This window comes from Selaginella moellendorffii, unplaced genomic scaffold (genome assembly GCF_000143415.4).
Source record: "Selaginella moellendorffii unplaced genomic scaffold, v1.0 SELMOscaffold_76, whole genome shotgun sequence".
Classification (NCBI taxonomy): Eukaryota; Viridiplantae; Streptophyta; class Lycopodiopsida; order Selaginellales; family Selaginellaceae; genus Selaginella; species Selaginella moellendorffii.
Window position 1 is genome coordinate 386,404 of NW_003314337.1, and position 25,641 is coordinate 412,044.

Genomic DNA, 25,641 nt, shown 5'->3' on the forward strand with positions numbered 1-25,641 from the left:
CGTTCAACTGGATGCTTCCAGGCCCGAGAAAAGGGCCCGCTGTGACGAGTGGTCGTTTGCCGAGACCTCCAACCCAAGCAGAGATGGAGAGGCAGCACCTCAAGGAGCCCTTCCTTCGTCGCCTCGGTTGGAACAGCAGCCGCTAGACACGGATCGTCCCGAAGACAAAAGCTTCGAGAAGGAAAAGTCCTGTGAACAAGATGGAGACGAGTGCCGGACGTCCAAAGAGAAAGAAACTCCGGCGGAAGCGGCTGCGGACCAGAAGAGCTTGCGACACTTTTCGAGGGCGAGGCAACCAAAAGCTCGGGTATCAGCCGCCGAGGCTTCTGCTCCTCAACAGGGTGCAGAGAACCCTTCGGATGCGTCGTCAACTTCTCTAGAAAACAACAACGTCCACAAGGAAGCGAAGAACAGGAGATACGATTTGAGACACTCTTACGTTGATATTTACCAGATCCCGGAAGAGTTACGCTGCTTCGTGGATGAGGAGGAGGAGGAGGAGGAACTTCCGGATAAAAAGGCCAAGATCCGGAGGAGGAGCAGGCAGGAGAAATCATCGAAAACTCGGTTGAACAAGGATAAGGTGGAAATGATCGAGGAGTGCCTGAATTTCATGGAACAGATGGGACTTTTCAAGAGCAGTGTTTTGGTGGAAGAGAGCTCCGTAGTGGCTGTCCATCCGGGGAGCGTTGGCGATGGAAGTGCTACCGCCGAGAACTGTAGAGTTTGTGGACGGCCCGGGAATGCAAACTCAACACTGGTATGTGATACGTGCGAGGAGACGTATCATCTCTCCTGCTGCTACCCGAGGATCAGAAGCGTGCCAAGAGATGATCGCTGGCTCTGCAGCTTTTGCACGAGGAAACGCAAGAAGAAGACAGCCGAGCTGAAGATATTCCCGGCGGGACATTTTGAAGAGAAGCTTCCTGCAGCTTGGAAGATCGACAAGACTAAAGTTCGTGGCTGGGACTTGCAGCGCATGGAGAGAACTCAAGTTCGTGTTGGAGATGAGTTTCAGGCAGTTGTTCCGGAATGGTGTGGCAAAGTTTCGTACGAGGATGTGTAAGTTCTCTCCGGTTTCCTTTTTTTTCCGGTCTTTAACGTATGGTTTTTCTTGTGCAGTCGACCAGATTATCCAGGTCTTGAGGCTCCTCGCAGTCTGGCGGAGAAATTAAAAGAGAAAGACCAGGCCGAGCAAACTGTTGCTGCTGTAAGCTACTACTCTTTTTTTTTATTCTTTGCTGATGTTCTTTCTATCACCAGAATATTTGGCCCATGGGATGGATACCAGCTAGGAGCTTGCCTGAAAACGAACGAGAAAACTGGGTGCAATGCCAAAACATCATCTATGAAGAGGGCGATTATCTTCCAAGCGGAGAAGTGGCAAACAAGGACATAGTTTGCGGCAAATGGCGAAGGTATTCTCTCATGCAAAAAGCTCTGTAAGTTACGTGAGATATCTTTTTTTCCTTTCCAGGGCTCCTTTACACATTGTCGCCGATGATGGATGGGAATGTTCGTGCGCTGTTGCATGGGATCCTCGTCACGCTGATTGTGCGGTACCACAGGTCTGAAAGCTCATTCTAAGACATTCCAGAGTTTTGTGTTGATAGTTCTCTCTCGTGTAGGAAATCCCCACTGAAGAGATCAGAAAGAGACCGAAAGCTCGAATGCAATCTCCTGGCGAGGTAAAAATTCCCGGAAAAATGTAGCGATTGTTCTTAGTTGCTTCTGGCAGGAATGGAAAAACTCGGGAAGACGAGGCAGAGCAAACCAAAACATGACAGAGTTGTATTGATTTTCGCACGTAAGTGTCGTTCACCATCGTGCTTGATCGATCTCGATTATTTTCTCTTAAGTTTGTAAAGGAAGAGGATTTTTGTTTGTCTTCTTCCCTTCACGATGGTTTGGGAAGGAAGAAAAGAATGGACAAAGATACATCATCTGGAATCCAACGGCTAGGATTGGGCTATTTTTTGGACTATGCTGCTATAACAAGGAGCTGAGCGACCTAATGTGAATGGAAGAGGAGGCGAGCGCCGGGACGACACTGCCGCCGCGGCCGCCGCTCCTCGAGGTAATCGCCAAGACCGTCCTCCCCAGCGCCGGCATTTGGAAATCTCTCCTGGAATCGGCAAGAAAGTGGAGCTGAGAGATCCGTTGCGGCGGGGCGGATTTTTGAGCTCCCGGGGATGCTTCTCTTGGAATTCACGGTTTCTCGGGGCCGGGAAGCGAGATTCTAGGGCTGGGGCGAGCTAGGAATGCGGATCAGCTCCTCCCGGTGATTGCTCTCTCGTCGCTAGCAATGAGGCGACCACCGTACAGTGTCCGGAGGCGGAGGAGGCTCTCGCTCGTCTCGATTTGCCTCTCGATTGGCCTGCTGGGACTGCTCATTGTGGCGCTCTTTGGATTATCCAAACATCCAGCTCCAATAGCTCCGGTGAGTGCCTGGAATTCCCTTTTTTTTCTTGGCTGTTCTTACTTTTTCGTCTGTGCTTTCCAGCCAACGAATCAACCTCTTGACGTGGTCATAGCCGATTCATTTAATCTCACGGAAGAGCTCCTGGATGTTCGCTCATACGCTCGGCAGCTTGGAGATCAGATGGTTCTAGCAAAGGCTTACTTGGTCATCGCCAAAGAGAACAGCAACTTGCAGCTAGCCTGGGAGTTGAGCGCACAGATCAGGGCCTGCCAGCTTCTCTTCTCACAGGTAGCAACGAGAGCGTCGCCAATCACCGCCGCCGAGGCCGAGCCGATCATGAAGCAGCTGGCGTCGCTCATTTACCAATCGAGAGAGCTTCACTACGACATCGCCACGGTGATCATGAAGTTCAAGGCGCAGATCCAAGCGCTCGAGGAGCGTGCCAGCGCCGCCACCGTCCAAAGCACCACCTTTGGTCAGCTCGCTGCCGAGGCCGTCCCAAAGAGCCTCTACTGCCTGGGGATGCAGCTGACGCTCGAGTGGGCCGAGACGCGAGGGGAGCTCTCCAAGCAGCAGCACTCCCCGGCCTTGACGGACCAGGACCTCTATCACTTCGTGGTCTTCTCGGACAACATCCTGGGGACCTCGGTGGTGATCAACTCCACGGTTTGCAACGCCAAGCGGCCGACGCAGCTGGTTTTCCACCTCGTGACGGACAGCGTCAACTTTGGCGCCATGAGAGTCTGGTTTGCTCAGAACGACTTCAAGGGGGCGACGATCGAGGTCCAGAACATCGACACGTTTACGTGGTTGAACGCGTCCTACGTGCCGGTGCTCAAGCAGCTCCAGGACGTCGAGACGCAGAGCTACTACTTCAAATCCGGGCAGGAGAGCAAGAACGCGGTCAAGTTCCGGAACCCGAAGTACCTCTCCATGCTCAACCACCTGCGCTTCTACATCCCGGAGATTTACCCGGAGCTCAAGAAGGTGGTGTTCCTGGACGACGACATCGTGGTGCAAAAGGACCTCACCCCGCTCTTCTCCATCGATCTCCACGGCAACGTCAACGGCGCCGTGGAGACGTGCCTGGAGAGCTTCCACCGCTACCACAAGTACCTCAACTTCTCGCACCCCAAGATCAAGGCCAACTTCGACCCGGACGCGTGCGGCTGGGCGTTTGGCATGAACGTCTTCGACCTGGTGGCGTGGAAGAGAGCCAACGTTACAGCCCGGTACCACTACTGGCAGGAGCAAAACGTGGACAGGACGCTGTGGAAGCTGGGGACGCTGCCGCCGGGATTGCTCACTTTCTACGGCCTCACGGAGCCGCTGGATCGCAAGCTGCACGTCCTGGGACTGGGATACGATCCAAACATCGATGCCCAGCTGATCGAGAGCGCCGGGGTGGTGCATTTCAACGGGAACATGAAGCCGTGGCTCAAGCTGGCCATGAGTCGCTACAAGCCGCTGTGGGAGAGGTATGTAAATTACTCGCACGCCTACGTCCAGCAGTGCAACATCCATTGATTTGAGGGAGAGAGCGAGAGCGAGAGCTTCTTATATTTTTTTGGTTGACGACTCGGGTTCCTTCCTCTTTCTTCTTTTTTTCGTTGAGAGAGAGAGAGCCACTGTGCTGGCTGCTTAGAAGGGAGGAACCAAGGAGAAAACTTCTCGCAGGAGATTCTTTTGATTCACGGTCGTCGCTTTGATTGATTGCTCGTAGATCGATCACAGCGTCGCTAGTTTTGATTTTGTTTTGCGTCCTTTTATTCTTTACGTGCTTTTCATCGCTTCGATTGCTACTGCTTTGCTTTTCTTCTTCTCTGCCGCTGCCTGGATAGCCGTAGTGGCGATTGTGGCGATTATGTCTTTGACAGTGCAGCCCCGGCTTAGATCATTGACGGGCTTCCGGAGGCCTTGGAGGATAGGACCAATGACAGTAGCTCCAGTGTGCTACAAGAAAAAAAAAAACAAAAACAAAAAGAGAAAAAAAAATTCCGCGATTAAAACAGAGTTTTTGCTTACCTGCTGTACAACTTTGCATGCAATGTTGCTGGAATTCAAATCTGGAAAGATGAATACGTTTGCCTGTGACACACGATTCACACTAAGAGAAAAAAAACAGAAGTTTCGAATCCTATAGCTTACTTTTCCAGCAACTTCGCTATTCTTTCCTTTAAGCTTGATCTTTGCGGCCGCCGCATTGACCGCTGCATCATACTGCACACATGCAGCAAAGAGATAAGATCATCCTTGGGATCGTGGCAAACAAATACTGGCAGCACCTGGAATGGTCCCTCGAGTAATAAATCCGGGCGTCTGGATCTTGCGATGCTGGCAGCGTCCGCGACCTTTTGTACAAGTGGGCCTAGTTTCACAAGTAGAAAATATGTCAAGGCCAGATTTCCATTCTCAGTACCTGCATTGGAGTCTCCAGTTGCGTAAGAGAGCAATGCAACGCGAGGTTCCAATCCAAAAGCCGTGACCGTGTCAGCAGATGCGATTGCTATCGTCGCGAGCTCGTCAGCAGACGGGCTTGCGTTGATGGCAACGTCGGCATAGGCCACGACTGCGTCTTCGAGACATATGAACATTACGCTGCTGACGATTGGCGTCGCTGGATCCGTCTAGACGTCGCTGCTTGTTTAGATCTTTTGCGTCTGAGACTGTCTTTACCTTGATAATTTGCAGAGCGGGACGAACGGTGTTGGCGGTGGTGTGGACTGCTCCGCAGACCATCCCGTCTGCGTCTCCGGCAGACACCATGCAAGTTCCCAGAGTGATCGGATCGTTGCCAAGAATTTCTCTTGCTTTTTCCAACGTCATTCCCTGAGCAATGAAGATCGTAAGACGCTGCTCGTAAAATGAGAAACTTTACCTTGTGTTTGCGTGTTTGATAGTACACTGTCGCGTACTTCTCCAGCTCTTGCGGGTCGGACGGATCTTTGATAATGGCCGAGCGTAAATCGACATTGGACACCTTGGCAGCCTCAAGAAGTTTTTCTCGCTCTCCCAAAAGGATTAAACTGCACAACCCGTGTTGGAGAATAAATCCTGCAGCTTGAACCGTTCGCGGCTCATCACCCTGCACTATTTTTCAGCAAGTAAATATTTTGGAAACGAAAAAGCAAAAACGTATGAAGCTTACCTCTGGCAGCAGTATGACTTGATTGTTTTCTTTCGCTCTAGAAAACAAAGAGTTTCTGAACAGCAGTGGACTCACTCGAGCTGCATTTTCCTTTAAACACAAGTGTAGTTGTGAAATCGAGAATGAAATTTCAAGCTACATACCTCTGGCATGTTTCGTTTTAAAGCCTCCATCTCAATGTTATTGGCAAACGCTTTCTGGAGAACAAAGTAGATAGTTATATCAAGCTTTAGCCAATGCGAAGAATTTACCACCGGGTTTTCACGTTCATCGAAGCCTGGAAGTGCTCCCACGAACTGAAGTTTCCACTTTGAAAAGACTTTTCTCATATCTGGAGCGTCAGAAGATCCATATACAAAACCTCCCACAACTCTGACCTTCAGCTTTTCAAAAGCAAGAGCGCTGCATCGAGTGTAAGTTGCTATTTCTGTGGCCCAGTCCTGCAAATTCCCTGCGTGATCCTTACTGCTCCATAGTTGACGAAGAGCGTCTACATTGGTCGCAAGGAGCACTGGCGATCCAAGAGCACTGGCAATGTGAGCGTCCAAAGCACTCGCATCTCTACAAAACTGTGTTCCTTCGATCAGCACACACTCGTGCCTTCTCTTGAGCTCTTCGTAAGCTGGACAGGAAAGATCATAAACGAGGAAAGGAAGAAAAGAGACACATGGACAAAAAGAAGTAACTTACCGACGTAAATTTGCTCCAGCATCTCGTCCAGATCGCCATTCGCGAGAAATTCTAGCGCTTTTCTTCGATCGATCCCCCACATTGTATCGAAACCCTTCACCGCGTCAGCGTTTGCCGCCCCGACAGGTCTAAAATACCCCACATCGCGTTCGAGCACTCGGAGAACGCCCAACAATCCCACCCTGACCGCTCTAGCAGCACGATCGTCGGCCTCGGTGACTGTCCGGTGCAGATAGAGCGTGTGGAAATCTCGATTCCTCCTCCAGCAGTAGCCGGAAGCTCGCGCAATTTGCCTCAACATCGAGGAACCCTAAAATCCTAGAGAAGTGAAATTAGGGCGATGGCGAGTAGCGAGGGCGCCCCGGCTCCATCGTTTCTGGTAAGTTCTCTTCCTTTTCCGGTCGATCCCACGGCTCCATTGATTGCAGCCTCTAGAGGCCGGCGCCGCCGGGAGCTCCAAGAAGAGGAAGCAGCGGAGCTCTTCTTCCCGGATTCTCACAGAATTCGATGAGCAAGGCAAGAGAAGATCTTCTGTGGTCTACATTGGAAGGATTCCACACGGTTTTTATGAAGATCAAATGCGAGGTTGTGTTTTTTTTTTCGGCTTTGCTGGATGGATCACTGACTTGTTCATGTAGGATACTTCTCTCAATTTGGGGCTGTGACACGACTACGCCTTTCTCGCAATAAGAAGGTTCTCGTGAATGTTTGTCCCGTGAAACCTTCCTTTACACTTTTCTTCTCTCTTTGCAGACTGGAAAGTCTAAGCACTACGCTTTTGTAGAGTTTGAAACGCCAGAGGTAAGAGCTAAACGTTTTCTCACATTGTGATAGCCTTTAAATTATCCCCAGATTGCTCAAATCGTCGCCGAGAGCATGAACAACTATCTCATGTTTGGAAGGATGCTTCAAGTAAAGATTGTTCCGACTGATCAAATCCATCCATCTTTGTACGTTTTCTTTTTCTCTCGATGTGCCTGCTGACGTATTTTTGTGCAGATGGAATGGAGCAAACAAGAAGTTCTACTTACCTTCCAAAACTAAGACCAACGAGGTGAGTATCTATAGATGTGATGCTCATATACCAGGAAGCTTTTTTTTAGGAGATGAGTTTAGAACGAAGGCAGCGCTTGGTGGAAAAATTCGCGCGCAAGGATAAAGCACGGCGGACAAAACTACAGGCTCTTGGCTACGATTACCCAGAAATTGTGAGTATCATAGTAGGGATCGATTATAGAAAATGCTGACACTCGAACTTCCAGGAAATATCAAATCTAGCGCCTACGAAGACGAGGTTTGATTAAAACACGAGAAACATTTGAAGCATAGAGTTTTTCTTTTTATGAGGATGAATGCTTAGAAATTCTTCATTTTTAGTATGAAAAAATATCTTTTAATGATCCCTTTTTTAAAATTAAAGTAGTGGTTCTTAAAACTATTTATTTAATTTTACATTAACATAAGCTCCACTTAAAAGCTGCACAGACCACCTGATTATGTTTCAAATCCTGTTAGATCTCTCCAGTGCAAAAAGTGGTAGGCTCCTCTACTGCTTTGTGGATTTTAAGAAAGCCTTTGACATTGTACTGAGACACTTGTTATTCTAACAATTAAAGGAACTCAGTGCACCAGCCAATATTGTCAATGTCATAAAGCACTTTTACACCTGCATTCAAATTGAGCTCACTGGACAATCAGCAGTCCCTTGTGACGCCAGATTCAAGCAAGGGTGCCCACTCTCCCTGACATTGTCTAGCATTTACATTGATGTGTTAACTGGCCAAGCATGAGCTTTCCACCACCTAGATTGCTGGTCTTCATCTCAACCCAGGTCACTAGTCTTCATCTCATGCACAATATATGCTAACAATTTTGTTACTCTTTACTATAACAGAAAAGAAGATCCAATGGCAGTTAGAGGCCCTCAAGGAATTCTGCTAGGACATAAGACTCAAGAGCAACCTGATCAAAACACAAATGTAATCTTCAGCTTGAAAACAAGCCACACACCGCTTTGCAAGTTACCACTTACAAGTAATTCAGTTATCACCTTCACCATTAGTGAACATGGACCACTGGAGTAGTACAACACAAAGCCGCAGCTGGACAGGCATATTACAACCTATTGAACTCGCTCTACCAAGCAGCCATGTACCAGTGGGATGCATGAAAGGAAACACTATCAAGCTAGGGTTAACACCACCCTGTTACATGGTTGCACCCCCCAGCCATGGGCTGAAGGACTGCAGCTCCATTGTTTCGAACAACGTGGACAAGTCATCACTGTTGCTGTGCAATGCTTGCCGCAGCCTGCAGCAGGCATCGAAGTCGTCTTTCTCTACAGTGGCGTTCCAAGGCAAGCCCCGCAAAGTAGAGGCAAACATAGGACACCGACGCCAGCTCCGTCATCAGCCCCAGACGAGCACCGATGAGGCCGTTCAAGGAGCTGAAACGCAGATCATACGTCGCAAGCTCACATACATGCTGCTGCTGCTTGAGCTCCAGAGCAGCGCCAAAGTCGAAGAGGTAGAAACGCCTGCCATCTTTGCGCGGTGTGTAACTCCAACGTTGCGGGGATTTATATCCGCGTGAAGCACACCGTTCCTTTGCATTCACCCACGCATCAAGATGGATCAAAATGCCTAGAACCGAACTTACGTGCAAGACGATCACTATTCTCGTAAGGTCCCGGCAGAGGTCGTGCACTGTTTCTGCGACAAGCAGTCGTGGCTGAACCAAGTCAAGGAAAGGAACACCCTCCAGCTCCGTGAGCACAACAGGACAGCCCTACCAGTGGCCGGAGAAAACAAGAGGTGGGATCAGGCTGCAGCGTCTGAGCCTAGTCAAGATTTTGGCCTCCGTCTCCACCTACAGAAATCTTAGTGTCTTTTTGTCTCCAGATGAATTCATACCTCGTCCCACATCGGGGTTTCAATGCACAAATCCTCTGCACTTCCTTCATCGCACGAGGATAGCCGACTTTCATAATCAGCTACCGGCGGAAGGCAGCGCCTTCCACTTTGTACACGGACGTCCAGGGGCAGCTCAATTCTGCCAGCACCTGGACCGATAGCTTCCCCTCCCCAAGCTCGACCGTCTGTCCGGCTTTCAGGCAGCGAACACTGCCTTTCACTTCCAGGATCTGGCTCGGAAGCCAAGCTCCTGTTGATATAAGAAAACAAAGTCGTCCAACTGTTGAAGGAGCAGCATACCAGGGTGGCTTTCTCCAGCGCGGAACGGATGACGTCAGAACCCTGGATAATACGAGATGCTCGCTCAGCAGAGTTATAAGAGAGAAACAAAAAAGCAGACACCTCCTACTTTCCAGCGTTCTGGAAGTGAACTGAGATGCCGAATGAAGTCCGGAAAGCCGCACAAGACTGCTTCCTAGTGTCACTTGTGGCAGCTCCGTAGATTTTCTTCAGCTGCTGGAGCATCCCGTTCCGCAACTGGCCGCTTTCGGGCCGCGACTTGAAACGGGTCCAGGCAACCTCGTCAATGTTCTCAAGCAACAGGAGTGGCTTGACGGCATTGAAGTGCTCGTGCAGAAACCCAAACTGCCTTGTTGTCTTGCGCACCTTCTTTCCCTGGATCCGATCGGGAAGCACCCTATCAGCTCTTTCGTCTGGCGCATGCTCTTGAACCTGCCGCTTCAACTCAGCTGATCTATCTGCCGGGATGTGTGGCATGCAGAATTTGTTAGAATCAAGCCACTAAAGCCAAACCCCAAGAACCAGGGCGCCAGCGAATTTCTTAGAATGTGGCTTGATCGGCATTCTGGACAACCGGAGATTCACGATCATGGATTTTCTCATCTGACTGGAAGCTCACCACCACCAAGCCTGAGGGACGTGCTGGTGATCATAACTTAGGCTCATGACGATTTTTCATGACTGGAAGTCGTGATCGATAACACAAGATGTCCGCTGACTTTTTGCAATCAAGTATGACTGCCGATAGAAATTTATCTTGGGTATGTTTCTTCCCAAGTTCCATGGGAAGAAAGAAAATCTGTGTTCTATTTCTTAAAAGAATAAGAATTGCATCTTTTTTAAGAGTTATTATTATAATATTATAATAAAATGACAATAAAATTCTATGATAAAACTAAAATAATTTCAAAATCGAAAGTAAAGTTAAAAACACAGATAATATCTTAAAAAATGTATTTTCTTTTTGTGGTCTTGTATGGCGGTCTTTATTGCACAAAAACTTGTCTTTGCTATATCATTATTATTCATATAGTTATTTATCTTCAAAAAAACTTTATTTCAAACCACCTTTATTTTTACCTTTTATTAAATATTTTATTATATACCGTTCAAGAATGTTAATTAACAAATACAACAGTAAATTTGGAGTACGGTAATTGCGTAAAGTTATAATCAAATAATATTTCTAAGTTACTTTATATGTTTTCTTAATATATTTATGCAAATTTAAAATATTTATGCAAGATTACTGCACTCATTTCTTCAATCCATCTTAACCTTTTAAAACTCTTTTACAATGCGGATGATCAAACTGTTTTGAAAAGCTCTTTCATTTCTGTTGACGAGGGGCTCAATGTCTCAGATGGGTAGCACTTTTGTAGCAACGCTTCCAGGCTTTCGTATTTGTCAATAAAATCAACCTGGAAAGACCAAGATTTAATCCTCGAGACAAGAAAGCAAGATCATACCTTGCATTTATCCCAAAGATTTGGCAACAACTCCTCTGACACTAAAGTCTTTTGCATCTTTTTATACATGGCCTGGAGCGACCTTTCCACCTGCATGAGAAAGAATTTGAAGGCCTTCCAACAGTAAACGAATTAAACGTACGCCAGACAAGCTAGCCTTCACCACTTTGCGTAGTTCGTTTTTGGAAACTCCCAGTTGGAAGGGAACCTGGAAAAGGTTTAGAGTCTTTGACATTACACAACAGACTTTCCTACTTACCTCTTCTGGAGTGATTGTATACAGCAGGTTTTCCACTCGTTGGCCGAACTGGAACAGCTTCTCAAATTGCTGAGAAACGAGAAGTGAAAAGAAAATAAGAAACGCTGGAGTGATTATAATCCTACCATGTTGATGATAGAGTTCACGTATCGAGTGCACGCTTGCTCATATGCTTCACTAGCTTGCTGGTAAAATCGAGCTAGTGTGGGTACCATATTTGCCAAGTCAAACATGCTATAAAATGAAAGTAAGTTCGATAGTCGAATTGTTAACCTTTGTGCACCTGTTCTGAAAAGAAGCATAATTTTCCAGCAGTAAAACGTCTGCGTACTTTGGATCATTTTGTGCAATACGTTCCAATACAGTGAACATTGTTCCCACCTACACATAAACAAACACACTTTGGTTCCTATATGAAAATGTTTGAACGTACCAGCCTCGTGTAAGCTAGATCCACCATGTCTCTCGACATACCCTGCACCAATCCTTCCATTCGTGAGGCTAGACTTGCGAACCTAGAACCAATGAATCAGTACGTGATCGATGTTTGATTACAGAAATAACAGTCCACCTCGGAACGTATGAGAGTACGCCCGTCTGCCTGACGTTACGGTCGTGCTTTTCTATTTGATGGCAAACCTCATCCAGGAACTAAAGAGGCATGCTGAGTTAGAAGAGCATGCGGGATAGAAACACTTACCTTAGAAAATTGGTTACTGATCCTGGCTTGCAAATCAGCCAATAGGCGCCTAACAAAACCAGCGGCATCAGCTTTGTGACTTGAGAGATATCGTTCTGTTGTCCCTTGCATTGAGATGCACCTCAAAGGATCAACTTTGTAAGCCCAATCCACAACAGCATAGAAATCCTCCTGAAACAGATTGTGTTAGACGTCAACGAAATCACATAGACGCTACCTGAATGCCATCAAGAAGCTCTTGAAGAGCCTGATTCAAGGCTTCCATCTCCGCAGCGTTTTGTTCCGCTGGAAAGTCCAAAGTCGTGTAAAATCTTTCATCTCAACTAAACTTACTCGGCTTTGCATCTGCTCCATCGAAATCTAATGGAGTATCATCCTCATCGTCTCCACTTTTCTCATCACCGGCTCTGGGAGGGGCCAAAGGTAAAACTTCATAGCACATAAATGACGCAAAAAATGCACTCTGCATCAAATCGCCATCACCATAAACTTAATAAATAGTGGAAACTGCAACTTACCTCGTCGACAAGTAGGGGTACAAATATTCGCAACATCTTGGCGTATGCATCAGAAACTGTGGATGTGTCACCCATAGAACCAGCCGTTCCTCCACCAGCAACAGCATTGTCCATCCAAACAGCTGAACTCCTTAAGACCTTCGTGCTTGCACGAAGCTCATTTGCGAATTCACGAGCCTGTAAATTTCCACAAAACATCGAAAACCTTAATCAGAAAGTCAGAAAAATCACACAAACTGAACATACCTCTCGCCGTAGCAGTAGGTTCAAGGACTGGCAATAAGCCTTTCTCAAAGGTCCCAATGAATTTTTGTCTAGCCCCTGGAGTATCAAATGGCTAGTGTGAGACAAAGACAAGGTAGAAATGGTAGCACCTTTAAGTGCTGCAGCAAACGAGCATATGTTCTACATTTGAATCGTAAATCTGCGTGGTCGGGCCTTTTCAGCTGACCCCTCTGCAAGAAGAAAATCAGCAAGCGAACAACAAAACGAAAAGGCTACCTGTGAAAAATATGTTTTGTCGCTTATCATAAAATCGACAAGATTGGAAAAGTAACTTCTCAGAAATTCAGAAGCACGACGAACAAATGTCGACTTCAATTTTTCGAGTTCCCCTCGCTTGTCTTTTACCTGTAAGACTAGCTTTCATGTCAAAATGCATGTAAGTATGGTAAAAATGTTTACCGCACGCATATTAGCATAGGCTGGATCCATAAGTGGAGGTTCCATTCCACGAATTGCTCCTGCTAGCCAGTCGCAAGCGTCAACATTTTGTGGCATTCTCGATTCATCAAACGCTCCGCTTGTCAGCAGTGTTGCATACTGATGTATCAGCAATGAGAAAATATAAACAAGAAAGAAACAAGTACCTGAGGAGGAACATGTAGTCTTTCCAGAAGTTTATTAAGCTCCGCAACAAGGGCTGCGTTGTTCTGAACTTGCATCTCCAGCATGTTGTTTCTAGATTCTATCTGCAAGACAGTTAAGATAAAACATCCAGAATGAAGATTTCGGATACCGATTCGATGTCTTCCCGCATGTGCCTAAGCTTGACGTTAAATATTCCTAGCCATTCATCCATGTCTTCGACCGCTTCTGACGCATTATTCAAACGTCTAAGAACCTATACCATATAACGATTGTTGTAAACACAGCCAGCACTATATTGTTCTTTGAAGATTTACCTCCTCAACCAAAGGATCGCTTTCCAATATTGCATGGACGTTAGCGGCTTCCAATGCTAAAAGCTCTCGTTTTAAACGTTCCGAGAATGCCTCAGCTTCGTCAAGTCCCATAACGTATCTGAGCCGAATGAGGTTTCACAAACGCACATTAAGAAAATTGGAAATTTTACGTACGTGCCAAGTAGAGCCTCCATATCGTCCTCTTCGGCCTTGGAAACGAGCTCCCTTTCTACAGTGACCTTAAGGTCTGTTTGATCAACTCCATCCGTGGTCACAGTTCCGGATGGCGTTGCCGCTGTATCAGAATGCGCCTATTCCACACCAAATCTCAATCAAAAGCTGATTCAAAAAACAAAAACAGAGAGAGAGAGAGAGAGTACCTGTTCCCATAACGCCATTTCTACCACGTCCATGCCCACAATCTTCGGTATACGACCGAGGTTTTCCTTACAAAGTCGTATAACGGTTGTGAGGAAGCGATTCCTGTACGCCACGCCATGCAATAACTAAAAGAAGTGTTTTTCAAAAGCGATGCCTACCTCTCGTCTACGTTTCGCATCGTCCATTGAGGAGGAGCTACATTCTGGATCTTCAAGTTGTCAAAACCCTGGAGAACAGTATCTATCAGTAACGAAAGAAAAAAATGAAAACACGTACCAGAACAAATGTGCAACCGGTGCTGTCGCTGGGAACAACTTCCACCCTGGACAGATGCTTCATTTTGTATAGCTTAGCCCTCTTCAGAAGAGAAAAACCAAAGAAAAAGTGAGACCAAACATTGCTATCACCACCACAATTCTTGCCTGAAACCCAGAGGAGCTATACTTGAGAACATGAAGAGTGACCTTGAACTTCTGGGTCGTGGGTGAGCGCTTGCCTGCATTGATACAAGAGGAGTTACCAACTTGAGAAGACAAACACCATTACTTACAAGCGATCGCAAGCACTCGAGGCTTGCTAGTGGAACGCGAGAGAGCTCCCCAGGCCGACTGGCTCTTTGTGACCTTGAATGCCACAGTGACATCGTTGTCCGAATCCTGGAACACTGCTTCCACCAATTTGTGGAGCTTCTCCTCCTCTGTGAGTGCCTTCACCATTGTGCCTGGATGGAGCTTCTCCTCGATCTACATCAATGCCGCAGCGCCCAGCGATGGGAGTCCCATTCTATAAACCCTAGTCACACATTCCTCCCTTTTCCCTGTAGTTGTTCGCCAGAATCACATAGGGCGACACCTGATCTGGATCCAGCGCCAGCGCCGCCTCCCCGGATTGCTTGCCCCGCTCGATTTCCCGGTGGATCTTGCACGCATTGGCCAAAATCTTCCACGCCACGGCGTCCGGCTGGAATGGCATGCTCTGGATCAGCTCCTCCGCCTTCGCTAGCTCCCCCGCGCGCCCCAGAATATCGATCATACACAAGTAATGCTCCATTCCAGCCCTCAATCGGTGATCCGACACCATCACCAGGAACCACCACCGGCCCTCCTCGACCGATCCACAAACCCTAAAGCAAGAGAGAATGCTGCTAAACGTGGCATCGTCGGCTATCATCCCTTCCAAGCTCGCGCAATTGGAGAGCTCGACCACCTGAGACAAATGCCCTTTCAAGGCATATGCTGCTATCAAAGCATTCCAGGCGGGCATATCCACCTCAGGGATGTCATCAAACACCATCCTAGCCGTCGATAGCTCATCGACAGACGCGTGAGCGACCATCACACCCGTCCATGCCACCATGTTCCAACAAGGCATCCGTGTAAATAGGAACTTTACCTTCTCTAAATGCCTGGAATAGGCAAATGCCGCTAGTAAAGCCGTCCACACCACTGCATTTCTCACACACGTAGCCAGAAACAAACCCTCAGCCTTCAACGGTAAATTTACCTGTCCGTAGAGATTTACCATGATGCTAGTGGAAAAAACATCTGGAAAAGGAATCTTTCTGTACAATATTTCCGCGTTTTGAATTTGCCCAATCTCGGCATATGCCACAAGCATAGAATTCCACGATACATTGTCCCATTGAGGCATCTTTTGAAACATGGCGTAGGCATATTCTATTTCTTGCTGTCGAGCTAGCTCACCCAAGAGCACTGTCCACAAAATGTGATCGCGTGAAGAAATTTGATCGAACAACTCTTTCGCGTGATCGAGATTTCCCGTCCGCGCCGCGACTCTGATCATGGCAGTCGATGCGATGACGTCGGTGTAGGGGAGATTTTCGTAGATTGACTTGGAGCCTCGAAAGTCCCCAGTTTGTTCGTAGAGATGGAGAAGAACCGTCCACGATTCGATGCTCCTTTGCGGCATCTTTTCCAGGAGCTCACCCGCGGCGATCGATTGCTTGCTCGCGGTGAGCGCGTGGAGCATCGCATTCCATGTCGAGGAGTCGCGAGCAGGGGAGCATTCGAAGATGTTCTTGGCGGCTTTCACATCCGCGACCGCGATTCGAGTGTAAGCAGCGATCATTGTGTTGAGCGAGATTTCATCCCTGCAAGGCATCGAATCGTAGAATTTCGTCGCGGCCTCGAAATCCTGTCGATCTAGCAAAGCTTTCAACCGGAGATTACAAGAGAAAGAATCCCACTGTGGCATTCTATCGAGAATCCCTTCGAAAGCCCCGAAATCCCTGACGGCGGCAAAAGCTCCGAGGAGAGAATTCCACGACACGGCATCTCTCGTCGGCATTTTCTCGAAGAAATCTGCCGCCTCGCGGGCGCTGGAGTTCTTGGCAATCGCGGCCAGGAGATTGTTCCAAGAGAATAGATTGGGGCTGGCGATTCCATCAAACACCAACCTCGCATCATCCAAACTCCCACAGCTCCCAAACATCTGAATCATCTGATTGCACAGGCGAGTCTCGTGCCGCAGACCGATCGGCGAAACACTCGCGTGGATTTCTCTCGCGAGTGCTAGATCCTTGGTCCTCCCACACCGCCTGATAACATCGCCAAGGCTCATTCCGAGAGAACCAGTCCCTCCGGCATTCCGTCCCAGAATGTACGGGCGACGCTGCCTATTCCATCCCGGAATGTCCACCTCTTTAACGGCCTATTGTTTTGAAGTGTGCGAAGGAGAGAGCGAGAGCGCAGAGCAATGCTGGGCAAGGGTTTCAAATCTTCGAAATGGTAAGCGCCTCGCCGGCCCTCTTCGATCGATCGATCGCTGTCCTGCTTCTCACTTTTTTTTTTATTTTCTCATCCCTATTGATCGATCCATGGCAGCAAAACGCTCCTCAAGCTTGCGACGTCTCGGATCAAGCTCTTGAGGAACAAGAGGGACATCCAGGTGAAGCAAATGCGCCGCGACATTGCACAGATGTTGGGGACTGGCCAGGAACCTAGCGCTCGCATCCGGGTGGGTATTCTCCAATATATTCCCATCTTCTAAGCTTTGTTTCCACCAGGTAGAGCATGTTATCAGAGAGCAAAACATCATGGACGCGTATGATATGGTGGAGCTTTTCGCTGAGCTCATTGTAGTGCGTTTGCCAGTGATCGATGGCCAGAAGTAAGTAGTTTGATCAAAAGAGTGAAGAACAAAGGAAAAGAAGTTCTATCTTTTAGTCTCGAATGAAAAACTGAGATCAACTATTTTGATGCAGGACATGTCCGGCCGACTTGAAGGAATCCATCGCAAGTTTGATCTTTGCAGCAGCAAGGTGTGCTGATCTACCCGAGCTCGCTGATATAAAATCGTGTTTTGCTCTCAAGTACGGGAAGGAGTTTGTTGCTGCTGCTGCTGAGCTGAGGCCGACTTGTGGTGTTAGCCGGAGGGTCTGGATCAATTTCCTTTGTTCTTTCTGTTTAGGATTTCTGACAACAATTTAGTTTTTCTGCTCCAGATAATCGAGAAAATGTCCGTCCGAGCTCCGTCCGGAGAGACGAAACTAAAGGTGCTCAAAGAAATAGCTACGGAATATGGTGTGGTCTGGGACCCCAGGGACACTGAGGCCGAGCTTCTAAGCCAGCCCGAGGACCTTCTCGTAAGTTTTTCATTCACCTCTTAACACTGAAACAACGTTTCTCTCCACAGGATGGTCCTCACAAGTTCCAGTCGGCCACCGAGATGCCTCGGCCTCGGTCCGATCCTCCTCCAAAGCCTGTCATGAACACCAAAGCTTCGACATTCACCAATCCTTCCATGTTTGTCAACTCAAGAGCGTCGATAACTCCGCGCAGTTCGTTTCCACAAGAGAACCACGCTCACTCCACCATGAACGGTCCGGGCACTCCAGCTTACAAGGACGTCGCTGCCGCGGCTCAAGCGGCGGCGGACTCGGCCGAGCAAGCTGCCGCTGCTGCCCGAGCCGTGGCAAATCTGGCAACGAGACAGGTGCTACAGGGACTCTCGGAGCAAATCCTGAACGCGGTGCCGTGTGACGAAGAAACTAGCCCAAGATCATACAAGCTCCGCGACTACTTGTCTGGTGCCGCCAACGAGCTCGATGACTCGCCAGTTTCCATCTTCAATGGTCGCACCAGGCATTCCACCAGCGAGCTTTTCCGTGATCACGGCGGCTCCAGCCCGGACGATCACGACGATCTGACTGCTCGCTTCCAAGCGCTCAAATCTAGACGCTGCTGATCAGTTGGTTTTAAGCTAAAGGTGATAGATGTTTAATCTAAAAGGTAATATGAAGATATTTGCTTATATGAAGGAAGAAAAGGAAGAAACTGATTAGGGTTTAGATGGGTGCTCTCATTCCAGGATTGATAGATGATATAGTTGTTCAGCATATCATTTGCAAACTCTCTTATGCTGATAAAGTGATTGCAAGTCGTTTAAATTTAGCATGGAGAGAAGCAATTAGGATCCAGCATCGTCTCATACTACTTGATCACAATACAGCAAAGGTTTCTTTCATCCCTGGTGGTGGACTTTTCGAGTTCAAAGACCTTATGCTTTGCGATGAAATAAGCACGATAGACAGGTGTGAGATCACGGGACATAATGTGAGGGTGGTAGCGGCAGTACAAAACCAAAATATTTTGATGTCAAAGTGTAATTGGAGCGAAGATAAATGGCATATAGTATTATGTAGCTCATTGGGCACTATTTCATCGATTTTTCCACCACTATATTTGGAGACGTATAGTGTTAAAACGCCTGACTTTGCTGTGTGGAAAGGCGAGAACGAGATGAAGGTGTTGGTTTTTTGGTATTATGTTAAGCAATATTCTTCCAAAGATCCAGAGAAGTGGGTTGAGATTGACGAGGGTGATCCTATTGCATGTCCAGTTGTGAAAGGGAATGTTTGCTTTGCCGTGAATCTCTTCAAGATGGCATTAGTATGTTATAGACTTAAGGAGGGTGGCCGGTTTCAAACACTAAAGACTGATTTGGGAAAACCAGGAACAATGATGTGGTTGGAAGAGAAAGGGGAGAATTTGGTGTTGGTTAGAACGAAGTCTACGGATGACAAACAAGTTGCAGAAATCTTTGAGATTGTGTTGTCTGAGGACTATGAAATGAGACTCTTAGGACAGGTTTCATACGAGCACAACACGGAACTATTGGAGGTGAAATCAGTGGAGGGCAAGATTTACTTGAGCTTATATGAGAGAAGATCGACTACAGGGTCATGTTGCCGTGTGATTGAATACTCTAATGGTGAGGAGTTTGAAGTTCTTAAAGATTTAAACAGATCCTTCACTTTGAATACAGCAAAAGTTGTTTGAGAATTTCATTTTGTGTTTTTACAAAACGAGATTAAATATATAATGTCAGATTTTTCCTAACCTAAATTCACTCGGGCCCCTCGATCCAGAGCAGGTTATAAGAAGACCTGTTTCTCGTTCGTTTATCATCGTTTCATGTTCTCGAATGAGTGATTTTTTTGTTTGAAGGACATTCGCACGCATTTGGACGTGACCAACGTGGAAGTAACGAAAAGTGAACACTCGCAGGATAGAGAGATTGATAGTAGAAGACGTGGATGAAGACTGAGAGAAAGGCCGGAGGAAAGGTGGCAAAGACACCTGGGAGAGAGAAGAAGCCACCAAAGCTAAAGACGAGCAAGGTTCCAAGAGAAATCAAATTGTGTAGTCAGCACCTTTGGAGAAAGGTGCCAGTAAGGAGTTGATCACTTATGGAGCATGGAGTATAGAGCAAGTCTTGTGGTTATTGCAACAAGCCTAACCATGAAGAATCTGAATGTAAGTTGAAGATAAAACACTTTCAACAGCTGGAGGATTTCAAATGTTCAAAACCTGAGGCTCACTATGGACGATTGCCGGACAAAATTTGTGTTGCCCAGCTCAAAACCAAGCTTGAAAACAATGCCATGATGATATAGGGACTTTTACTTAGAATCTTTCTTTCTTTAAATTTTATTTGCAACTTTATGTAACTTAAAGGCAGAAGAAGGTTTTCTGCATCCATAAAAGTATACAATAAAACACTATAGCTTTACAAATTTCTCCAGGAGTTAGATAATGGATTTTAAGCCTCTTGAATGTAAGGTAAATAAAATCTTTCCACTGTGATAACATACTTTCCTTTTCCACGTACTTTAGCACCCATGGATGATTCTTCACTTGTGCTGCTGTTAAATGACGATCATCTAACATGCTTTGGATCAGTTTTGCTGCCCCTGGTGGAACCATAATCCGCCAGTTAAAAGAACGTGGCTGGTCCTCTAACCAGATGTTCGTCAATAGAAGAATTAAAACATACCCCAACCATCTAATATCTACAGTAATTTCTTCTCGATAATTACGCCTTAACACAATGCTATCATCAAAACCAGAGAATCTCACATCATCCAAGTCTTCTCCCTTGACAAGAATCTCATTGTACCTAAAAATCCCAAGGAAGTGCATACGGTGTAATACCCCCGCCATTCTGTGAACTAAAAGGGCAGCTTCTCTCTCGCCCATTTTTCCCTGGGATTTAAGACGCTCATACAAATGATCCTCACAAGGTTCCATTATCAAGTGCCAGCGTGTGGGTTCTCTTACAACTTCCATCAATTCCATCACCCCAGGAGTGCCCTTGAGAAGTGTCAAGATCCGAATCTCATTCCTCAGTTCCCAGAATTCTTGATTATCACCTGTCACACTGACTGTCCTACAACAGAAGATCTTGTTGTTGTTCAAAGCTCTTACCAAAGGCAATCCAGAGCTGGGCACAACCTCATACTTCTCCATTTGATTTAGGGTTGCCAAAGTGTTGAGCCGCCCTTTTATAGTTACTCTAATGCCTTTTCCTTATTTAAGAGATTCTTTTATGCGTGGCAAAACCTAAGCCGTCGGATCTCCCCGTTTTGCCAAACGACTATCGCGAGAATCGACCTCTAGAGTTTTTGATCTAGGGCAAGGGTTTGCGAGAGAAGAGCGACATGGGGGGCGGTGGAAAGGCGCTGGGAGCGAATCCAGGGGTCGTGGCAGTGCGACTGCGAGAGGTGGTCTACACGCTGTCCCCGAATCACCTCAAGATAATGCCGGGGCTGTGGAAGGATCTCCCGGAGAAGATCAAGCACAAGCTTGAGAACTGGCACTATGGCGTGCTCGTCGCCGTGGGATTCTACGGCCCCGTGTGGTAAACTTTGCCTGATTTTGGGGATTTCTTCTCTTGGTTGAGCTTCTTATTTCTTGAGTGTAGGTTTTGCAAGCACTCCGTGCATCAGAGGGAGCTCTCTCACCGCGACTAGGATTTGAATTTGGCTGGAAAATTTGGAAGAAGGTACTCTTTCTTTTGGCAATAAAAGGAGAGCTTTTGGACAATAGAACAATTTGGAACTTCGCCAAACTTCATAGCTTGTCTGTGTCTTTTCTCAAACTTGAAAGGTGGCTTATAACAGCTCTGGAGATCTCCAGAGCCACCATGGAAGATCTCAACGCAAACTCTTCGTACTCTTTGGAGAAAAGTATCGTTTGGTAATCGTCGATCACTGTCTTCACTGCCGATTCTTTGAGAGCCTCGGCAGAACTTGCGAGCTCGAGCATCTCCAGCGCATTGGAAGAAGTTACACTGCTCGTAAGATACTCCTTGCAAGTTCTGAGTTCTGGTCAGAGCTGGGATATCATACTTGTCTGCCGCGACAAGAAGAGACGCGGAGTTTTTGTCGTCGCTGATTCGAGCGCTGTAGAGAAACTCGTTGAAGTTCTCGAGTTGGCTGTGGTTGAGGAGCTCCGGGATCATCACGGCTCCACTGTGCTCGGATTTGCAAGCGTCAACTTCGAACAAGACCTTGGAAACGATGATTTGTGGCCTGGATCACGACGAAGTTTGAGAGGGAGCAAGTTCTACAAGTTTCTACAGGACAATGCGGTGTGCTCGATGGAGTGACCATAATTAAACTCGTTGTCTTAACAAAGCAACTACTGATGAAAATGTAAAGATTTTATTCGACTATTACCTTCACTTTTGACAATAATAACTTTGAAAAGTGTGAGGCAAGAAAGGTACATGTTTAAAGTTGAACGAATATGATTCCCTCAATAACAATCCCATTATTCCTCGCACTTTTCAGCTGTTCCAGCCATTCCTTCTTCTGAAATGCCTGCTTCTGCAGCTTGTTGATATCCATCTCATGGATTCTTCCTGCCTCTATGCCGCCGTCGTTTGTCAAGCCAAGACAAGTTTAATTCTCAAACAAACCTTGTAAGCAGTGCTGCATTTTTTCTTTTCCAAAACTGCAAGAAGTGCACTGAACAAACCGCAGTCATTACAGAAAGGGCTACATGGAGAGCAGTTCCTCATGGTCTGCAGCAAAAATTTAAGTGAAACTCAACAATGCGAAAGGAAACGAGACTCCTTGTAATAAAAGAAAAGCGCCACTACCGACGGAATGACAAGCCACTTATATATACATTCCAAGAAACGCAAAATATATAGCCATCTGAAATTCTAAACATCATAAGACACTCGTTTTTCAAAATTGCCAATCACCTTGGCACCGAAATACGCGTGGATGGCATCTACAGGTTGCGACGTAAGCCCTTTTCAAACCTTTCAACAATTCATTACGCGAAGTTTCACCTGAGGAAAAGAAAATGGAAGAAAATAAGCCTTGAGCACTGCAAGCATGTTGTCTCCCGGGTTTAGCTCTAGCTCCGATGAGTCACCCACCGTGAACTTCACAGGACGTGGAGAGAAGTGTCAGTCAAACCGCAACAGAAAGCATTAAACGATGCCATACCACACTATACAACAGGTACTCCATGCAACTGTATTTTTCTGTCCAACGAGTTGCTGATTGCTTGTCGCACAAATGCATCTCGCTTCTCCCAATCTAATCCTGTAGGAAGAATGAAAGTGAGAAAAGTTTTAGGCTCTGTTCGATCGGCAAACAAACCAAGGTAAGTCAATTTCTTGATGTTGAGCTTCTCTGCTGTGCGACCAACAACCTGCCGCGATCTGAAAAGCCACAAGCAAACGTATAAGAAAACTTACCTTGATGAATCTGATCGAATCCAAGCCCTCTTCGAGGCCACTATTCTTCAACCCCTTGATATAGCTCGCCACAGCATCGTTCAGACCCGGGGCTGTGCTTGCTTGCGACCGCGATGCAAATCTCGAAGCACGGTGCTGCATTCGATGACTTCATAGTGAAAGTGATCCACTGAGGGCTCGTGCAAGAACAAATGAGCAGGACGTGGACGATCACGATTTCACTGCCAATAAAGAGCTTTTTTATCGAAAGATCGCAAAAAAGGAGAAGTCAAATCCATACCTTGGGCCTAAGATGGATCCGAAATCACAAAGAAACATGAGCTTCGGACTTTCACACTGGTGGAAACGTCCTGCGGTTGACGGCTTTCCTGCAACCATCTCTAAGCTCCCAGATTTTCTCCTTTGTCCGCAAAGGAACAAGAACTTCCAATGGATGAAAGCTTACCTTATTATCAATGCGAAGAACAATTTTTTCTTTGCTGTGGCTGCGAGCTTACCTCAATCGACGGGGATCTTTCCAGCGGCCAAGAGCAAAGGAATGCCTTGCTCCGATAGAAACGTCGCGACTGGCAGTGGATAGAATGCGATCCACGGCACGCTGAATCTCCTAGCCACCTCCACCCATCCGAGGATAGAATCCGAGACAATGAAGCTCACTGGGCAAAATGACAATTGGCAAATGTTAGGCACCAGGTCAGGATAATAGGATAAAAGAAAGGGCCCTACAATCACCTTTTAGCCAGTTGGCTTAGGGTGTAAGGGATAGGATCTTAACATTGGTATTGGAGCCTAGTTCGATTCTTGTGGCTGACGAGTGGGGCAAGAATATTTTGAAGGAATATTCAACATGGTGGATTTAGAGGGAGAACCAAGGTTTGGTAGACCCTAAGAGAAGGACCATGGTGACCGGATGGTGGCCTAAGTATGATCGATTGGTATCGGAGCCTAGTTCGATTCTCATGGCTGACGAGTGGGGTAGGAATATTTTGAAGGAATATTCAACATGGTGGATCTAGAGGGAGAACCAAGGTTTGGTAGACCCTAAGAGAAGGACCATGGTGACCGGATGGTGGCCTAAGTATGATCGATTGGTATTGGAGCCTAGTTCGATTCTCATGGCTGACGAGTGGGGCAGGAATATTCTGAAGGAATATTCAACATGGTGGATCTAGAGGGAGAACCAAGGTTTGGTAGACCCTAAGAGAAGGACCATGGTGACCGGATGGTGGCCTAAGTATGATCAATTGGTATGGGGCAGGAATATTCTGAAGGAATATTCAACATGGTGGATCTAGAGGGAGAACCAAGGTTTGGTAGACCCTAAGAGAAGGACCATGGTGACCGGATGGTGGCCTAAGTATGATCAATTGGTATCGGAGCCTAGTTCGATTCTCATGGCTGACGAGTGGGGCAGGAATATTCTGAAGGAATATTCAACATGGTGGATCAAGAGAAGGACCATGGTGAGAAGAGAAGTATCGGAGCCTAGTTCGATTCTCATGGCTGACGAGTGGGGCAGGAATATTCTGAAGGAATATTCAACATGGTGGATCAAGAGAAGAACCATGGTGAAAAGAGAAGAGAAGAATAATTATCAAGAGAAGAATTATCAAGAGAAGGATAATAGGATAAAGAAAGGGCCCTGCAATCAAGTGATCACCCCTTTAGCCAGTTGGCTTAGGGTGTAAGGGATAGGATCCTAACAGCAAACGATCCCCTCCAGCAGTTCCACGAACGGCTCCTGGTAGCAGCGATGAATTTCGGGATGTCCTGTATGCTTCGCTCCAGCAGCATCTCATCTGGAATTGTGGCGAGGATGCCGATGCCGCGATCCTCTGGCGATAGCACACCGCGCATCTTCCGGGTTTTTTTTCAAAGGCTACTCGGTTTTGTGATCGTCGGTGCCGCTCTTGGTGGATCGATCATGGATTCCAGTGGAAACGAGCTCCTCCAGCTCAAGAGATACGTCGCAACTCCCACCGGGAAGAACGTCGCGCAGTACTATGCTCTCATCGACGTTCTCAAGTCGGCTCAGTCCATAGGAGCTTTCTTACACGGACTCTCTGGTGGTTCTTCTTTTCTTTCACCAACTTTCCTGATCCTAGATCAAGGGATATTGGAGGGTCTCTACGAAGGCTATGAAGGCCGAGTAATCGGGCTCATCGATAGTTTCGAGTCGTTTGATATCAGAACTACCAGAACTGGAAAACCCATGTTTCACTGCGTCATTTGCCTCGAGGACGTCCAGGATGCGGACATGTACACTCTCACCGAGTGCTCTCGCAAGTTTTGCTCATCGTGCGTGAAGCAGCACGTCGAAGCTACAGTAACAACCGGGCGGACTTTCCCGGTGGCTTGCCCGCAAGTCGAGTGCACGAAGAAGTTCACCGAGAGCGAGTGCAAGAAGCTGCTGTCCGAGGCGGCTCTCAAAGTTTTCATGAAGAAGATAGAGGAGGAGCGCATCCCTGAGAGTCTACTGCCCGTGTCCAAACTGCTCGGACTTGATGGATAGAAGGACTTTCCTCGACCCCAACCCCCGAGCTTGCCACAGATACTTCTGCCTCGACTGCCGAGTTCCCTGGCATACATTCTCGACTTGTGCTGGATACCAGCGGCTGCCTCTACTGGATTTTCCAGCGT

At 47.1% G+C, this 25,641-nt stretch overlaps 11 protein-coding genes and 1 pseudogene across 11 annotated transcripts; 6 read left to right on the plus strand and 6 right to left on the minus strand.

Moving 5' to 3' along the window:
- Nucleotides 1-15: 15 nt before the first annotated feature.
- LOC9642023 lies at nt 16-1,950 on the plus strand. Its single transcript, XM_024660692.1, has 6 exons — nt 16-1,062; nt 1,123-1,210; nt 1,264-1,418; nt 1,478-1,568; nt 1,629-1,688; nt 1,739-1,950. The coding sequence occupies exons 1-6, from the start codon at nt 590-592 to the stop codon at nt 1,796-1,798; spliced, it is 927 nt and encodes a 308-aa protein (XP_024516460.1). The 5' UTR covers nt 16-589; the 3' UTR covers nt 1,799-1,950.
- A 59-nt stretch (nt 1,951-2,009) lies between these two features.
- On the plus strand, nt 2,010-4,131 carry LOC9641518 (probable galacturonosyltransferase 11). Its single transcript, XM_002986732.2, has 2 exons — nt 2,010-2,440; nt 2,504-4,131. Exons 1-2 carry the CDS (start codon nt 2,306-2,308, stop codon nt 3,947-3,949), a joined length of 1,581 nt encoding a protein of 526 aa, XP_002986778.2. The 5' UTR covers nt 2,010-2,305; the 3' UTR covers nt 3,950-4,131.
- Nucleotides 4,132-4,186: 55 nt separating this feature from the next.
- Nucleotides 4,187-6,591, minus strand: LOC9641519 (phosphate acetyltransferase). Its single transcript, XM_024660689.1, has 11 exons — nt 6,261-6,591; nt 5,822-6,192; nt 5,714-5,767; nt 5,571-5,660; nt 5,301-5,507; nt 5,099-5,251; nt 4,842-5,049; nt 4,708-4,790; nt 4,571-4,642; nt 4,448-4,510; nt 4,187-4,375 (listed from the first exon to the last, which is right to left on the minus strand). Exons 1-11 carry the CDS (start codon nt 6,559-6,561, stop codon nt 4,196-4,198), a joined length of 1,782 nt encoding a protein of 593 aa, XP_024516457.1. The 5' UTR covers nt 6,562-6,591; the 3' UTR covers nt 4,187-4,195.
- LOC9642024 (uncharacterized RNA-binding protein C1827.05c) lies at nt 6,562-7,660 on the plus strand. Its single transcript, XM_002986733.2, has 8 exons — nt 6,562-6,639; nt 6,689-6,845; nt 6,899-6,954; nt 7,014-7,061; nt 7,113-7,210; nt 7,260-7,314; nt 7,364-7,468; nt 7,523-7,660. The coding sequence occupies exons 1-8, from the start codon at nt 6,601-6,603 to the stop codon at nt 7,562-7,564; spliced, it is 600 nt and encodes a 199-aa protein (XP_002986779.1). The 5' UTR covers nt 6,562-6,600; the 3' UTR covers nt 7,565-7,660.
- A 2,982-nt stretch (nt 7,661-10,642) lies between these two features.
- Nucleotides 10,643-14,801, minus strand: LOC9642025 (exocyst complex component SEC3A). Its single transcript, XM_024660604.1, has 25 exons — nt 14,534-14,801; nt 14,406-14,479; nt 14,260-14,340; nt 14,142-14,209; nt 13,983-14,085; nt 13,777-13,913; nt 13,603-13,720; nt 13,437-13,541; nt 13,288-13,389; nt 13,103-13,240; nt 12,920-13,048; nt 12,793-12,873; nt 12,665-12,739; nt 12,419-12,595; nt 12,234-12,363; nt 12,118-12,185; nt 11,901-12,071; nt 11,772-11,851; nt 11,634-11,715; nt 11,484-11,581; nt 11,326-11,434; nt 11,201-11,269; nt 11,084-11,149; nt 10,942-11,031; nt 10,643-10,893 (listed from the first exon to the last, which is right to left on the minus strand). The coding sequence occupies exons 1-25, from the start codon at nt 14,697-14,699 to the stop codon at nt 10,780-10,782; spliced, it is 2,631 nt and encodes an 876-aa protein (XP_024516372.1). The 5' UTR covers nt 14,700-14,801; the 3' UTR covers nt 10,643-10,779.
- Nucleotides 14,776-16,563, minus strand: LOC112341105 (pentatricopeptide repeat-containing protein At4g02750-like). The gene has a single exon (XM_024660612.1). The coding sequence runs from the start codon at nt 16,561-16,563 to the stop codon at nt 14,776-14,778; it is 1,788 nt and encodes a 595-aa protein (XP_024516380.1).
- Nucleotides 16,564-16,649: 86 nt separating this feature from the next.
- LOC9642026 (IST1 homolog) lies at nt 16,650-18,261 on the plus strand. Its single transcript, XM_002986734.2, has 6 exons — nt 16,650-16,730; nt 16,827-16,959; nt 17,009-17,112; nt 17,207-17,378; nt 17,447-17,587; nt 17,638-18,261. The coding sequence occupies exons 1-6, from the start codon at nt 16,699-16,701 to the stop codon at nt 18,187-18,189; spliced, it is 1,134 nt and encodes a 377-aa protein (XP_002986780.2). The 5' UTR covers nt 16,650-16,698; the 3' UTR covers nt 18,190-18,261.
- A 1,067-nt stretch (nt 18,262-19,328) lies between these two features.
- LOC112341106 (calcium-dependent protein kinase 34-like) lies at nt 19,329-20,753 on the minus strand. The gene is made up of 2 exons (XM_024660613.1): nt 20,099-20,753; nt 19,329-19,609 (listed from the first exon to the last, which is right to left on the minus strand). Exons 1-2 carry the CDS (start codon nt 20,751-20,753, stop codon nt 19,329-19,331), a joined length of 936 nt encoding a protein of 311 aa, XP_024516381.1.
- A 139-nt stretch (nt 20,754-20,892) lies between these two features.
- LOC9641521 (cytochrome b-c1 complex subunit 8) lies at nt 20,893-21,354 on the plus strand. Its single transcript, XM_002986735.2, has 2 exons — nt 20,893-21,144; nt 21,208-21,354. Exons 1-2 carry the CDS (start codon nt 20,945-20,947, stop codon nt 21,254-21,256), a joined length of 249 nt encoding a protein of 82 aa, XP_002986781.1. The 5' UTR covers nt 20,893-20,944; the 3' UTR covers nt 21,257-21,354.
- LOC112341098 lies at nt 21,341-21,988 on the minus strand (annotated as a pseudogene).
- A 560-nt stretch (nt 21,989-22,548) lies between these two features.
- Nucleotides 22,549-23,151, minus strand: LOC9641522. The gene is made up of 3 exons (XM_024660642.1): nt 22,904-23,151; nt 22,748-22,846; nt 22,549-22,683 (listed from the first exon to the last, which is right to left on the minus strand). Exons 1-3 carry the CDS (start codon nt 23,140-23,142, stop codon nt 22,656-22,658), a joined length of 366 nt encoding a protein of 121 aa, XP_024516410.1. The 5' UTR covers nt 23,143-23,151; the 3' UTR covers nt 22,549-22,655.
- A 1,603-nt stretch (nt 23,152-24,754) lies between these two features.
- Nucleotides 24,755-25,513, plus strand: LOC112341107. Its single transcript, XM_024660614.1, has one exon. It carries the CDS (start codon nt 24,755-24,757, stop codon nt 25,511-25,513), a length of 759 nt encoding a protein of 252 aa, XP_024516382.1.
- The last annotated feature ends 128 nt before the right edge of the window (nt 25,514-25,641 follow it).